General features: G+C 39.5%; 1 protein-coding gene across 2 annotated transcripts in view; it reads left to right on the top strand.

The window, feature by feature from the left end:
• Positions 1-314: 314 nt before the first annotated feature.
• prpf8 (pre-mRNA processing factor 8) overlaps positions 315-15,373 on the top strand; it is a 50,841-nt gene continuing 35,782 nt past the window's right edge. The window contains exons 1-6 of one of the 2 annotated variants that reach the window (XM_020530454.2): positions 315-433; positions 3,404-3,508; positions 8,381-8,549; positions 11,117-11,281; positions 11,875-12,093; positions 14,406-14,618. In XM_020530454.2, coding sequence (XP_020386043.1) covers positions 3,415-3,508; positions 8,381-8,549; positions 11,117-11,281; positions 11,875-12,093; positions 14,406-14,618 — 860 coding nt within the window. In that variant the 5' untranslated portion in view covers positions 315-433; positions 3,404-3,414. Of the gene's footprint in view, positions 445-3,403; positions 3,509-8,380; positions 8,550-11,116; positions 11,282-11,874; positions 12,094-14,405; positions 14,619-15,373 lie in introns of both variants that reach the window. The other variant, XM_020530453.2, reaches the window with a different exon arrangement.

Genomic DNA, 15,373 nt, shown 5'->3' with positions numbered 1-15,373 from the left:
TGTGTAGAATCTGAGGTTTTTTTTGTTATAATAAATGCTCAACATTGCCTTGGTTGTGCACAGATGTTGCTTAATTGAAACAGTTGACACGGAATCTAGCTTAAATTTTAACTTTTTTTCCCATTTTCAGGTGCTAGCATATTCATTGCGCACTTCACTGTAAAATCTGATTTAATCTTCTTTCAATGCGCTTGTTTTCAAAGGGCTTACCTGGAAATTTCTGTGTTCTGAGTGGCTGTAGCGGCAATCAATCCGACTGACTGACCAATGGGAGGCTCGCACAGACAGCGGAAGTGCCGCCCTCAGCATCCGGGCACTCCGCATTGGTGCCTCTTTCGCTGGCGGAGTTAATGGCGCTGAGGCCCTGAGGCCTAACGCCAGGCCAACGAGGTGAAAAAAAGATCGTCGCTCGCATTTTTTCTTGTCGTCGCAGGTGCGTTCAGGGTAGGCATTTCTGTGCGCTCTGGGCACACGGGTCGGGATTTAGGCTGGAAGTGAGTGGAGGTTGAGCCCCAGGGATTCGGCCGGGCGTGCGGCCTAATGGGTTTCCATTGTGGCGCTTGGCAGGCGAGGGAGGAATCGGTCTAGGGCACTTCAAACATGGAATCGCTGGACTGGAACCTTCCAGGAGAAATCATAGGGTTTTTTTACAGCACGGAAGAAGGACTCCGCGTGTCTGTGCATCAGGCATCTATTCACTGCAATCCCATTTTCCAGCATTTGGCCCGTAGCCTTGTGTGCAGTGGCGTTTCAAATGCTCGTCTAAATGCTTCTTGAATGTCTTGATGGTTCCTGCCTCGACCATCATTTAGCCAGTGCCTTCCAGGTACCCATCACACTCTGGGCGGATTAAACTTTTCCTCAAATTCCCTTTCAACCTCCTGCTCTTTAACTTGAATCTGTGCCCCCTAGTTATTGACGTCTCTATTAAGGGGATGTGTTTCTCCCTATGTCCCTCAACTTCATACACCTCGATCAAGGTCTCCCAATCAGCCTTCTCTGCTGTAAGGAAAACAATTCCAGCCTATCTAGTCTGTCTTCATAGCTGAGGGGTCTCTCATATATTCTGGTGAATATGTATAATAATTAACTAATATATATATGACTCCATTGTAACCACCTTGCTGTTGTATTCAATACTTTGAACAATAAAGATACATACACCATATCATTCATAACATCTGTCCTGCTGCCTTCATGAATATATGGACTTGCACACCAAGGTTCCCCTGATCCTCTGTATTTCCTTAGGTTCTACCATTCAATGGAGGTGTAAATTTTCCTCCCCTTTGTCCACTCACTTCCCCTCCATCAACCCCATCATTCACACCAGAAGAGTATGACGTGATCTGTTTACAAAGGTTATTATTCAACAGGATTAATACTGCACATATTTCTTGCCAAATATATTTTGGAGCAATGTAGCATAATCTATAAGACACTATTCAAAAGGATGATGCAGGCAAATTCGAGCCTATATCTCAAAGGGGATCTTAATAAGGGAGGGGAAAAAAAGAAGAATTTTGGGAGCAAGTGGGACTAATTGGTATAAAAAACTTCTATGGATGCTGGCAATGGGTCAGGCAGCATAATGATTACAAAAAGTTAATATTTCAGGCTGATGATCTTTTGTCAGAATTTATACCCAGCTCTCTCAAACAATTGATGGGTGCAATAGCCTGGATTGCCTCCTTCTGTGTTTTGTGATTGTAAAATTTAATAACATTTGAGGCATAGATTTAAATCCCACTTGCAAGTGTACATTTTTAAATGTAATTAATGCGATGTAGGTGTTGCTGACTAGGCCAGCATTTTTATTGTCCATCACTAATTGTTCTGGAGAAGGTGGAGTTGAGCTGCCTTTATGAATCGCTGCAGTCATTGGGTATAGGGATACCTTCAGTGCTGGGAGAAAGGAAATTCCAAGATTATGACCTAGAGGATAGTGATCGGGATCCCAGTCAGAATGGTCTCACATATTGGTTTTGGTATGTGGAATATTTGGAAATGTAACTTCTTTATCATAACTTCTCCAAGATAATGCTAGAAAATCTTTTCAAAATCCTGGATGTTCCGCTTTCTTCCAAAGGTTGAGCTACTGAATAGCCATAGGCAAGATTTTCCACTTGCTCCAGAGTTCTGAAATATTGCAACTGTTGCCCAAAACGTGCTAGGTCCTTAGGGAGTTGGTGTGTGTTGACATCAAAGTTTGATGCAGGTCATGTTTGGTATGGAAGTTGCTGATTCTAGAAATCGAAGATAACTGAAATGCTGTCACTTGGCCAGGCAGTATTTTTGGAGAAGCTTGAGTTTGTAATATAGTTAAGGTTTTCATGGTGTTGTTTAAAATAACCTAACTGCTGTTCATTAGTTTTCTACATCATTTTGGAGAGCATGTGTACATCAATAAATGCATCAGCCATTCTGTACCAAAATCTAACACAGCAGCAATGAGATAAATAAACTTTTTTTTTGGTGGGATTGGTCAAGAGAAGTCTGTTGCTGAAAGCACCAAAAGAATTGCATATATCAGTTCAAGTTATGCTAGGGAGCATGATGTTTGCTCCAGGTTTTTATGCTTTGTTCGGCATGACTGTCATATGGGATTATGAATTCATGTTCCATTTTGAAAGTCACTTCGTTAATCTTTTGGCTCATTTCAAAATCTGAGCAACTGAAGCTGACCTAGTAACTTGAATATGAGTGTTCCATGAGAAATGTTGATTTTATTTTTGCAAAATATTGTCCAAAGTTTGACTCCCAATTTGTATATTCAAAAACATTCGAAGAAAGTCTTAAAATGGATGTTTCAAGTGCAAACAATTGAACATACAGATGTTGAATGCTTTATTAAAGCAGTTTATTGCATGTACATCCACAGGTATGCATTAAGATAATAGGACAAAACGTTTAGCATACTAAATGTATTTATCTGGGCGAAATGTTATGGATCAAAAACTTCTGCTAAAAATGGAAAGTTTTTCCAATCCTCTGATCTGCTGTTGTGGATTGCAGCTCAGATTGGGTGAATATGAGATTTGGATGTCAATAAATGTGACCATATTTATATGTAATCAGAGCCAGTTTAATTCACTTAGATTTTCATGTTTCGGCTGGTTTGGATGTACGTTGTTATAATCTATGTAAACATTAATTTTGTGCTAGTCACCAAATTGTATCTTGTGCACGGGCCATTTTATTACTCCAGCAGTCAATCTCTTTCATATACAGTATTTTCAAAAACATCATACACTAAGTATGCGTCTTCTATGCATATAATACTTTTAATATAGGAGCTGCCTCACGTTCTGAACTAAAGAGGCAAATCACCTTAATCGATCTGCAAATTATAGGTCATGGATTTGCAGAAAGCTAAAGGAATAAAATCTGTCTTTTTCCTCAGAATCTACAAATATGGCAGCATTTCCGTACAGGGCCGCACCTGGGCCCAATCCCGTTCCAGTCCCTCTACCTGATTACATGTCTGAAGAAAAGCTACAAGAGAAAGGTGAGATATTTCTACATAAATCTGGAGTGCAATTATGAATGTATTTACTGTGTACAAATGTTGCCTCATTATTAAAGTATAGAAGCACTTCATGTTAAAATTTAATTTTTTTAATGTACTTTGGGGACTTGAGGGTGCCCATGGTGAGACCAATAATCAAAGCTGTAGGTATGACTTTGAAGATTTAGAAGTAAGGTAAGTTTTTAATACTGCAGCACCTTTTGTGCTAACAATTAAACTTGAATTGAAAATTTTCATGACTGAAATTTTGATTATATACAGTATGGACTATTGATTTTTTTGACTTCCATTGAATGATACAAGGTTCTGCATGGTACATTAATTAGTAAAGTTAGGTCATGTGGGATTCAGGGTGAGCTTGCTAATTGGATACATAATTGGCTTAATGGCAGGAGACAGAGAGTAATAGTGGTGAGTTGTTTTTCGGACTGGAGGCCTGTGACCAGCAGTGTTTCTCAGGGATCAGTTCTGGGTCCTGTTCTGTTTGCCATTTATATAAATGATTTGGATGAGAATATAGAAGGCATGGTTAGTAAGTTCGCGGATGACACCAAAATGGGTGGCATAGTAGACAATGAAAAAGGTTTTCTAAGATTACAAAGGGATCTTGATCAAATGGGTCAATGGGCTGAAAAATGGCAGGTGAAGTTCATTCTGGATGAATTTGAGGTATTGCATTTTGGTACAACAAATGAGGGTAGGGCCTTGGGTAGTTTTGTAGAACAGAGGGATCTAGGGGTGCAGGTACATACGCTTCTTTGAAGTTGGTGTCACATATAAACTGGTTGGTTAAAAAGGTGTTTTGGCACGCTTGCTTTCATTGCTCAGCCATTTGAGTATAGGAGCTGGGAAGTCATGTTGAGGTTGTACAGGACATTAGTGAGGCCTCTTCTGGGATACTGTGTCCCTGTGTCCAGTTCAGGTTGCCCAGTTATTGGAAGGATATTATCAACGTGGAGAGGGTTCAGAAGAGATTTACCAGGATGTTGCCAGGTTCAGAAGGTTTACGTTATGAAGAAAGGTTGGATAGGCTGGTACTTTTGTCACTGGCGAGTAGGGGTTGAGAGGCGACTTGATAGATGTTAATAAAATAGTGAGAGTTATTGACAAGATCAATGATAGTCGTCTTTTCCTTAGGATGGGGAATTTCAAGTCTAGGGGGCACATTTTTAATGTGAGAGGAGATATATTTAGAAAAGACATTAGAGGCAATTTTGTTTTACACAGAGGGTGGTGTGTGCGTGGAATACTTCCCGAGGAAGTAGTAGATGCGGGTACAATTACAACGTTTAAAAGCCATTTAGATAGATACATGAATAAGAAAGGTTTGGAGGGATATGAGCCAGGAACAGGCAGATAGGACTCGTTTAGTTTGGGATTATGTTCGTCATGGACTGGTTGGACCGATAGGTCTGTTTCCGTGCTGTATGATTCTATGACTCTGTTTAATTACCTGGGACATCTATGGACTGAAAAGACTTTTTAAAAGGGGGTGCCATCTACTGACTCAGAATGACCACAAGGATAGCCTGAGCAGCCCTGGTTGGCTACATGTCATGAAGTTGATGTGGATTACCCCAAAGGGAACCAGATTTGAAATTAACATTTCCCCAACGGCAATGAAATCATTTAGTCAAGCTACATAGGAAGTGTGAAAAGGTCCTCATCTTTTTGATTGAAACATCTGCAGTTACCAAACCTGGAAGCAATAACCTCAGTATTGCCCAGGATCATAAAACTATTTCAAGTTGCTCTTTTGGTGGAGCAAAGAGAGATGGAATTAAGAATGCAGAACTGAACATGGGCTGTGAAGGTGTACTCTGTCTGGGGAAGAAAAGTACCCACACTGACAACTCTGACTGGAAAGATGCATCAGCGAATCATGAACTTAAAAGATAACTACATTATTTACTATTGCTGACAGCATCTTAAAAAAAAACAATTAACCAACCATGATCTTGGGTTAAAACCTTACACCTCAAGGGCACTCAAAGTACTCAAAACTGCATGTTTGTTTATCTTTCTTTGTATTGGACATTATTCCCTTTTAACTTCATATCTTTGTGTGTGAAGGCCCAAGTGCCTGCATGAAAACTCAGGCTTGATTTTGTGTCTTCATTGTAGTTTGTTGGATTTGTTTTATTCACTCACAGGTTTTAGCTGTCTCTGGCTGTGCCAATATTTATTGTCTGCCTGCAGTTCAAAAGCGAGGCAATGGCCTAGTGATATTATCACTGGACTGTTAACCCAGTGACCTAGATATTGTTCTGGAGACCTGGCTTCGAATCGTGCCATGGGTGATGGTGAAATTTGAATTCAGTAAAAATCTGAATTAAGAGTCGAATGATGATCATGAATTCATTATCGATTGTCAGAAAACCCCATTACTAGTGTTCACGTACATGGTTTAAGGAAGGACTGCAACCTTAGCTGGACTACATGAAACTCCAGACCTGTAGCAATGTGATTGACTCTTAACTAGTCTCTGGGCAAGTAGGGATGGGCAATAAATGCTAGCCTAGCCAATGATGCCCTCATTCCGTGAAAATAAAAAAAGGTTGTCCTTGAGAAATTGGTGGTGAACCTTGAACTACAACTGTGGTGTAGCTAGATCCACAATGCTGTTAGGGAGGGAGTTCCAGGATTTTGATCTAGTGACACTGAAGGAATGGGGATTAGTTTCCAAGTCCAGATGATGAGTGACTTGAAGGGAATCTTCTAGTTGGTGGTGTTCCTGTGTATCTGCTGCCTTTATCTTTCTAGATGGAAATTGTCATGGGTTTTGAAGGGCTGTCTAAGAAACATTGGTGAATTTCAGCAGTGCATCTTGAAGATGGTACACGTTGCTGCTGTTGAGTTTTGGCAGTGTGGAGAGAGTGCGTGTTTGTGGATGCGCTACCAGTCAAGTGAACTGCTTTGTCCTGGATGGTGTCTGGGTTCTTGTGTTGTTGTTGCTGCTTGTCCAAGCAAGTAGGGAGTATTTCATCGCACTCCTGACTTTGCTGTGTAGATGGTGGACAAGCTTTGTGGAGTCAGGAGGTGAGTTACTTGCTGCTTGTGTAGCCACTTTATGTTTGTGCCTAGTCTAGTTCAGTTTCTGGATTATGGTAACTGTCTGGGATGTTGATTGTGAGGCATTCAGTGATGGTAACATCTTTAAATGTCAAGGGATTGTGGTTGAATTGTCCCTTATTTGGACAATGTCATTGCCAGGCATTTATGTAGCGCAAATATTATTTACCACTATTCAGCCCAAGCCTGGGTAATGTCCAGGTCTTATTGCATTTGGACATAGATATCTTCAGTATCTGAGGAGTTGTGAATGGACCTGAACTTAGTGCAATAATTTCTAACCTTATGATGAAAGATTGATGAAGCAGCTGAAGATAGCTGGGATGGGGTAGTACCCTGAGGAATTCATGCAGAAATGTCCTGGTGCTGAGATGACTGCCCCCCCAACAACCATAACCATCTTCCTATCTGCAGTGTATGCCACCAACCAACTAGATTTTCTCCAGTTTCCCATTGACTTCCTCAGTTCTAAGGAAGGGTCACTCGACCTGAAATGTTAACTCTGATTTCTCTCCACAGATGCTGCCAGACCTGCTGAGCTTTTGCAGCAATTTCTGTTTCCGTTTCCCATTGACTCCAGTTTTACTGGGGCTCTTTGATGCTGTACTTGGTCACATGTGGCCTTGATGTCAAGGCATGCCCTCCCACCTCACCTGTGGAATTCATTTATTTTGTCCATGTTTGAACCAAGGCTGTAATGAGGTCAGGAGTTCAGTGACCTTGGTAACACCCAAACTTGCCATCATGAGTCGTTTATAATAGGTCTATAAATTTATTCATTGACTTTAGAACCTGGGCTTTTCCTCCTGTTATATATAGGGTTAGCTTGAAAATTTGCTGAAAATTCCAAACTAACTGAATTAGATAGCAGATGTACTTTATAAATGAACTGTTGTTGATTTCTTGAAGTAGACCAGTTTGTTGTTAGTAGAACAGCATATCAAATTCAGCTAGAGGGTAGCAAATCCAGGTGCTGTGTGTGACTTAAGAGGGGACATTTTGGGTAGTGATGTTCCATCCTTCAAACTATAAAGAAGAGGCACATATTGCATTTAGTTCTGAAACAGCGCAGTGAATTGCTGCCCTTGGGTGCTGCAGCTTAAAGATAAGAGCTCTCAGGTGCAGTTGAACATATACCAGTTGCCATTGAGCTCAGCTAGCCATCCTTATTGGTTTTTGGAACTGTCAAGTTATTCGTAACTGAACTTATGTTGTATCTAAGCCCTGAGCTTGCCATCCAGGCATTGGAAGGATGTTCACCCTTGCTGAGTTCAGTTCAATGAAACGCTGTGAGAGACAAACCATACAGCGTGGTTATTTCAAAATTTTTCTCACTGTGATTTTTAGTCATTTCCCAAGCTCATATAACCCAGCCAATGAAGAATTCATCATCCTGCCTCCATGTCATCTGTTAGTTGCAGTCAGGCCAACGAATGCTTAGCTGAGATTCAAAAATAAACTTCAGTGATTAACACCAGTGGCTTGGTTTAATGCTGTTCTCTCAGGACAAACCGTAATGTCTGATTCACCAACTTGCACTGTTCTCCGTCGAAGAGGAAACTACAGCTTTGCATAACAACTTTGGAACAACTTTACCTTGGTAATAGACAAAATATTGGACATTTTGTTGTCTTTAGATTTTGACTTCTGCTCCTACTCCAACATTTATTTTAATAAGCTGTTGATTAAGTCATGGAACTGTTTTAAAAGAGTTATGACACCTCTTTTTGAGATTGTGATCAATTATAAACTTTCCAGTGTATTAAATTATTTTTCCAGCCAGGAAATGGCAACAACTTCAAGCTAAACGGTATGCTGAAAAGAGAAAGTTTGGCTTCGTGGATGCTCAGAAGGAGGACATGCCCCCTGAACATGTCCGAAAGATAATTCGTGATCATGGTGACATGACAAACCGGAAATTCAGGCATGACAAGAGAGTCTATCTTGGGTAAGCATTTTGTCAATACAGAGAACAATAGCAATTTCACCTTGAGCCAATAATGATCCTCTGAGATTTGATGCTGAATGAACTTTTCATATTACTATTTAACTGAAGCATTAGCCCATTTTTTTGTTTCAACGACAGGCGGTTCAGTGATGTTCCAGAGCATAATTTAAGACCATTTTTAATGCATGTTTGATCTTTTTCAATGAATGGCTTGACCTCCAGTACTCATCCTGTTGAGTATGAATGTTTGTACAGAGACTGCTGTGAGACGTAATGTTCTGTTTGAGGATAGGGTGAGAAGAGGTGTTGTGATGGGAGTGGCGAGTAAGTATCTGAAATTTACAATGACTAACAGCATGGAATATAATATGTGCAGTATACAAGTAATGATAACTTTCCTAAATATTGCACTCCTACAGCCCTGTTTGCATAGGATGCAGAGCTGGGCTGAGAAGTGGCAGATGGAGTTTAACCCTGAAAAGTGTGAGGTGATTCATTTTGGAAGGACAAACTTGAAAGCAGAACCTAGGGTTAACAGAAAGATTTTTGGCAGTGTGGAGGAGCGGAGGGATCTTGGTGTTCATGTCCACAGTTCCCTGAAAGCTGCCACCCAGGTGGATAGAGTTGTTAAGAAGGCATATGGTGTGTTAGCTTTCATTAATAGAGGGATTGAGTTCAAGAGCAGTGAAGTTATGCTCCAGCTATACAAAACCCTGCTTCGGCCACATCTGGAGTATGGTGTCCAGTTCTGGTCGCCTCATTACAGGAAAGATGTGGAAGCGTTGGAAAAGGTGCAGAGGGGATTTACCAGGATGTTGCCTGGAATGGAGGGAAGGTCTTACGAGGAAAGGTTGAGAGAGCTAGGGCTTTTCTCTTTAGAGCGACGAAGGATGAGAGGTGACTTGATAGAGGTGTACAAAATGATCAGAGGTATAGATAGAGTGGACGGGCAGAGACTTTTTCCTAGGGTGGAGGTAGCTATTATGAGGGGGCATAGTTTTAAAGTGAGTGGAGGTAGATATAGGGGAGACGTCAGAGGTAGGCTCTTTACTCAGAGAGTGGTAGGGGCGTGGAATGCATTGCCGGAGAGGGTAGTGGAGTCAGCCTCATTAGGGGCATTTAAGCGGCTATTAGATAGGCATATGGATGATGGTATAAGGCAGGAGTGGAGGTTAGATAGACCGTAGGTTTAGGGTAAAAGATCGGCACGACATCATGGGCCAAAGGGCCTGTACTGTGCTGTACTGTTCTATGTTCTATATGATTGTGTACTATTTAGATCTTTCTTTTAAATGCTTCTAGATTTTCAGTTGCTGGAATCTATACTTCATGCCATTGAATCTATTTGTTGAGATGAAAGGGGAATTGAATTAGACTACTGCTTGGTTAGAGATAGACTTGAGGTCCTCTTCAAGCTGAGAAAATCAATTCTGTGCATTCTTGCATGTTGTTCTCATGTTTGTGGTCTTAATTTTCTTTAATATTGTGGAAGTGACATAACAATTTCCAAGTTTACATATGACTAAACTGAAATATGTGCATTTTCAAAACTGCAAAGTCCCATTTTGTATTCCAGTGTAAAGACTCAGTATATGCTAGCCAATTGTAATAAAATCTAGCACTTATCCAAAATATAAATATCAGTCATTAGACTTGTCATCACAGTAAGGCTGTTTGACTCCGAGTATAACAGGACCTTGATCAGATGGGCCGATACGCTGAGAAAACGTTAATTTAGATAAATGTGTGGTGCTGCATCTTGGTAGGGCAAATCAGGGCAGGACTTGTACACTTAATGGTAAGGTCCTGAGGAGTGTTGCCAAACAAAGAGACCTTGGAGTGCAGGTTCATAGTTCCTTGAAAGTGGAGTTGCAGGTTGACAGGGTAGTGAAGAAGACGTTTGGGACGCTTGCGTTTATTGGTCAGTATATTTAGTATAGGAGTTGGGAGGTCACGTTGTGGCTGTACAGGACATTGGTTAGGCCACTTTTGGAATTCTGTGTGCAATTCTGGTCTTCCTGCAATAGGAAGGATGTTGTGAAACTTGAAAGAGTTCAGAAAAGATTGGCACGGTTGGAGGGTTTGAGCTATTGGGAAAGGCTGAATAGGCTGGGGCTATTTTCCCTGGAACGTCAGAGGCTGAGGGGTGACCTAATAGAAGTTTATAAAATTAAGAGGGGCATGGATAGGATGAATGGACAAGGTCTTTTCCCCAGGGTAGGGGAGTCCAAAACTAGAGGGCATAAGTTAAAGGTGAGAGGGGAAAGATTTAAAAAGGTCCTAAGGGGCAACTTCTTCAAGCAGAGAATGATGTGTATACGGAATGAGCTGCTGGAGGAGGTGGTGGGAGGCTGGTACACCTACAACATTTAAAAGGCATCTGTATGGGTACATGAAAATGAAGGGTTTAAAAGGGATATGGGCCAAATGCTAGCAAATGGGTCTAGATTAATTTCGGATATTTGGTTGGCATGAATGAGTTGGGCCAAATGGTCTGTTTCCATGTTGTACAAGTCTAAGACTAAAGCTAATGTATTGGCAATTGTATTTTTTCCCTCTCTTCATAGTGCTTTGAAGTACATGCCACATGCTGTTCTGAAACTACTGGAGAACATGCCTATGCCATGGGAGCAGATCAGAGATGTTTCAGTTTTGTATCACATCACAGGTGCAATCTCATTTGTTAACGAAATTCCCTGGGTTATTGAACCAGTTTATATATCTCAATGGGGGTAAGTAAAGTGTTGGATTTTTCAGGAACTTTTGATGAAAATGTGTTTGAATTCACTTGTAAAGTATTTTGTGTTCTTCTGTCTTTGACTATTTCAGAATCAAATTGAATGATACAAAGAAATCAATGTTGTGGCTATTAGTAATTATTCCAAAAGTAATGTTACAAGATGCCTGTCAAAACATAGGCCTTAATATCTGTTGTTATTATATTAAAGATTAGACTCGCTGATTTTAGACTCTGTCTTCCTGGATTTCAGTTATTATTGAAGATGGAAAATATCTGTTGTCGACAAAAAAATTTGGGTGACTTGATTCGCTGCCACTCCTAAGTATAGGCTATTGATTAATATACACAATCTCTCCAGATCATGCATTCAAAAGCTATTTGCTTGGATTTTTTTAATTTATGGAAGAATTTTCAATTGTACTGCAATTTATAGTTAAATAAACATATTTTCTGAGTGCATTTTATACCTCAGTGGGTAAATATTTCACTATGTTCCTTCATTGCATATGATAAGGAACTGCATTTTGCAATTCAAAGGACATTTTTGTGATGAAATGCAATAACCAAAGACTCATTTCTCATTAGAACCATGTGGATTATGATGAGACGTGAAAAGCGTGATAGACGACACTTCAAAAGGATGCGGTTTCCTCCTTTCGATGATGAAGAGCCTCCACTGGATTATGCAGATAATATACTTGATGTGGAGCCACTCGAAGCAATACAGATGGAACTTGATTCAGAAGAGGATGGACCAGTGGCAGAGTGGTTATATGATCACCAGCCACTGAAAGACAACCCAAAGTGAGGCTTTGTGTCTTGGTGTCAAGTGTGTTAATGTCATGAAAGATTGAAGGCCTAACAAAGTAGTTAAATGACATGGAAAAATCTGATTTTAAATTATTAGCAATTATTTATAGAATAAGGCAAATTAAAACTGTGCTGCTAGAAATGATATGTACACCTGAACTAATTAAAATGACTTCACTTCCTGTGAATGAACAATTAACTATGACATAATTAGGGTTAACGTGCTCAGCCAACTGGACAAAGTTGATATTATGCTTGTTGCTTTCCACAAGGGGCCATTGGTCAGTTCATAATCTTAAAAAAAAATTTCATTGGATAGTCTTTCTTGAAAATTTCAATAGTTTCTTTAGTCTAGCCTATTGTCTGCGTGAGTTGTTTCACATATTTTCTAACTAACCTGTTCAGAGATGTTATCACACATCTCTGGAACAAGTGAGATTTGAAACCATGTTTCTTGTCTCCGAGGTAGGGATACTACCACTGCACCCACAGGAGTTTTATGGTTTTGATTTATCAATGGTCCTTCTTTGCCAATCATTGGCTTCAGTATGAAAAAATAAAAAAAAATTCAGCTAGATAATGCTCAACAACCTTATTATTTGGTACAAGTAAATTCAGTTGATTTTTATAGATTTAAATCAATTTAATAGGTTTCTTACAAGTGCAGAGAAATACTAAAAAGCTAAAATTGTGGAAAGAATAGACAACTAGACTTCACAAGTCTTGATCTGAAGGTCTGGATTTTGTGATGGTAATAGTTCATTGATTTTACACTCATCTATAGGGTGCTTTCTTGAGGTCCTGTCTGGAGCAGTTCTAAAGCATTCAGTGAGTTGATAAAAACGTGACAAATTGCTCTGTATTCAATTAAATATAACCATTATTCAAATAAATGTAACCAGATGTTTAATTGTGTACAAAATTCACAATGAATAGTAAGTACGCTCATTGACCCTGGAAAGGTATTTAATGTAGAACAGTACAACACAGGAACAGGCCCTTTGGCCCACCGTGTTTGTGCCGACCATGATGCTGTTTTAAAATAATCCCATCTGCTTGTATACGGTCCATATTCTTCTATTCCCCGCCTGTTCATGTGTCTGAATAAAAGCCTTTTAAACATTGCTATTGTCTTTGCTTCTACCACCTCCCACAGCAGTGTGTTCCAGTCACGTACAACCCTCTGTTTTAAAACAAAACTTCCTTTGCACATATCCTTTGAACTTTTCCTCCCTTATCTTAAACCTATGCCCCCTAGCATTTAACATTTCCACCCTAGGGAAAAAGACTCCAACTATCCATCCTATCTGTGCCCCTCATAATTTTACATACTTTTATCAAGTTGCTCCTCTGCCTCTGACGCTCTAGTGAAAGCAATCCAAGTTTGTCCAACCTTTCGTTGTGATGAGACATTTGTCGAATGGCAACTTTCTCCATTATGATAAATTCCACATTTATAAATCAATTTGCTCATATCGGCATTTTGGCTTTGCTTTAAATCAAATTATTTGAAAAATTTTAAAGTATTGATGATCAGTGGCTTATTGCTTCCTGGTTTGCTGACTGAAAAAATACTGTGATTAGCTGCTTGCTGTCATCACTGCTGCTGCAAGTTGTGAAATCCCCTTAAGTTGGCACTAGATTTAAACTGCGTTGGGAAAGGTGAAGGCTGCAGCACAATGGCCACTTGAACTTGTGGACGGTTGCATTTAAGTCAGTAGCAAGCACCTTTGCTTCGTTACTGATCACAGAATCGAGCTCATAACAAAACATGGGGAAAAAGTGTGTGTGTGTAATCTAGAGAAATGGTTTTTCAGTCACAGTCCTACCTGTGGTGACTGCTAGAAATGGACATGTAGACACTTGGATGAGAACACACTTAAGCCTAGTGATACCATTGTAGTTGAATAGCATGTTAACATTTAATTGTATAGACTTGTGCATGATAATTGACCACTAATGAAGTACCAGAAACCTTTGGAACCTATGGACTGGCTTCAGGAGGGGAACTTGTTGAGGAGGATAAAAATTGGGCTTTAATTAATAACAAAACAAAAAAGAAATACCATAACTCTCATTGTTGGTAGTTTTGATTTTGTGGGTGCTTATTTTAACTCTGTGCTGTAATTAGAAGAATTGATTTGAACTAAACTGCTTTGTTAAAATGAGAAAATTATAATTAAATTAATCTATTCAGCTTCTTATTGTATTCAAATATCGCTATCCACTTGTGATTTGCTATGATATTAAGCTGTAACGTTCTCTTATAAAATGCTTAGATTGAAAAATATTCTGTCCTAATATAGGTATGTTAATGGATCGACTTATCGTCGCTGGCAGTTTACTTTGCCTATGATGTCTACTCTTTATCGCCTGGCTAATCAGTTGCTAACTGATTTAGTGGATGACAACTACTTCTATCTGTTTGATCTAAAAGCATTTTTTACATCCAAAGCTCTTAACATGGCAATTCCAGGTGGACCCAAGTTTGAGCCTCTGGTTCGGGATGTGAATCTTCAGTAAGGACTTTTCTTTTTAAAATCCATTATTAAGATATTAAGTCAATAGTAAATTTAGTTGTGTGCTGTTAGTATTTCTATTAGATTGAGCAGTGGGCGCCATAACCACTAAATGCTTCAACAATGTTCAGTAGTGTTCCACTTGGTAAATCTTTAATATTTTCCTGCATGTGAATCATTTAATTGAATCTTATTTCCCTGCTTATTCTCAATATTTGCTAACTATCTTTTCAGGTTATAATTTTATTGAACAATTATTTGTATACTCTGCTTCAACAGCAGTTTGGGATAGAATTCCACATTTTATCTATCAACTATGCAGATCTGTTACCTCGCACTCTTTCATTTTAAAAAAATATAATTCTCTGTCTTGTTATAATTTTGTGCCTGCAGTCGGTACTCTCTGTACATTATCATTAGTTTCATAATGTCAGTTCACTGATTTACTTTGCTCTGCTTTGCTGAGTAGGCCCCAACTCCATTAGTCTCCTTAATAACATAATTCTTGAACATAATTCTTAGCAGTATCTCAGTGAATCTAATACAAAACAAAGAACCCCAGATGTTGGAGATTTGAAACAGAAATTTCTGTAAAAACTTAGGAGGTCTGGCACCATCTGTGGAAAGAAAACAGGGTAACATTTTGTCTCAGAATCTGTTCCAGTGAAGAATCACCAGATTCAAAATGTTAACTCTGTTTTCTCCCTACAGATGCTGCCAGACATGCTGAGTTTCTCCAGCAACTTCTGTTTTTG

This window comes from Rhincodon typus, chromosome 26, assembly GCF_021869965.1.
Source record: "Rhincodon typus isolate 14 chromosome 26, sRhiTyp1.1, whole genome shotgun sequence".
Lineage (NCBI taxonomy): Eukaryota > Metazoa > Chordata > Chondrichthyes > Orectolobiformes > Rhincodontidae > Rhincodon > Rhincodon typus.
This window is presented reverse-complemented; position numbering and strand designations above follow the sequence as displayed.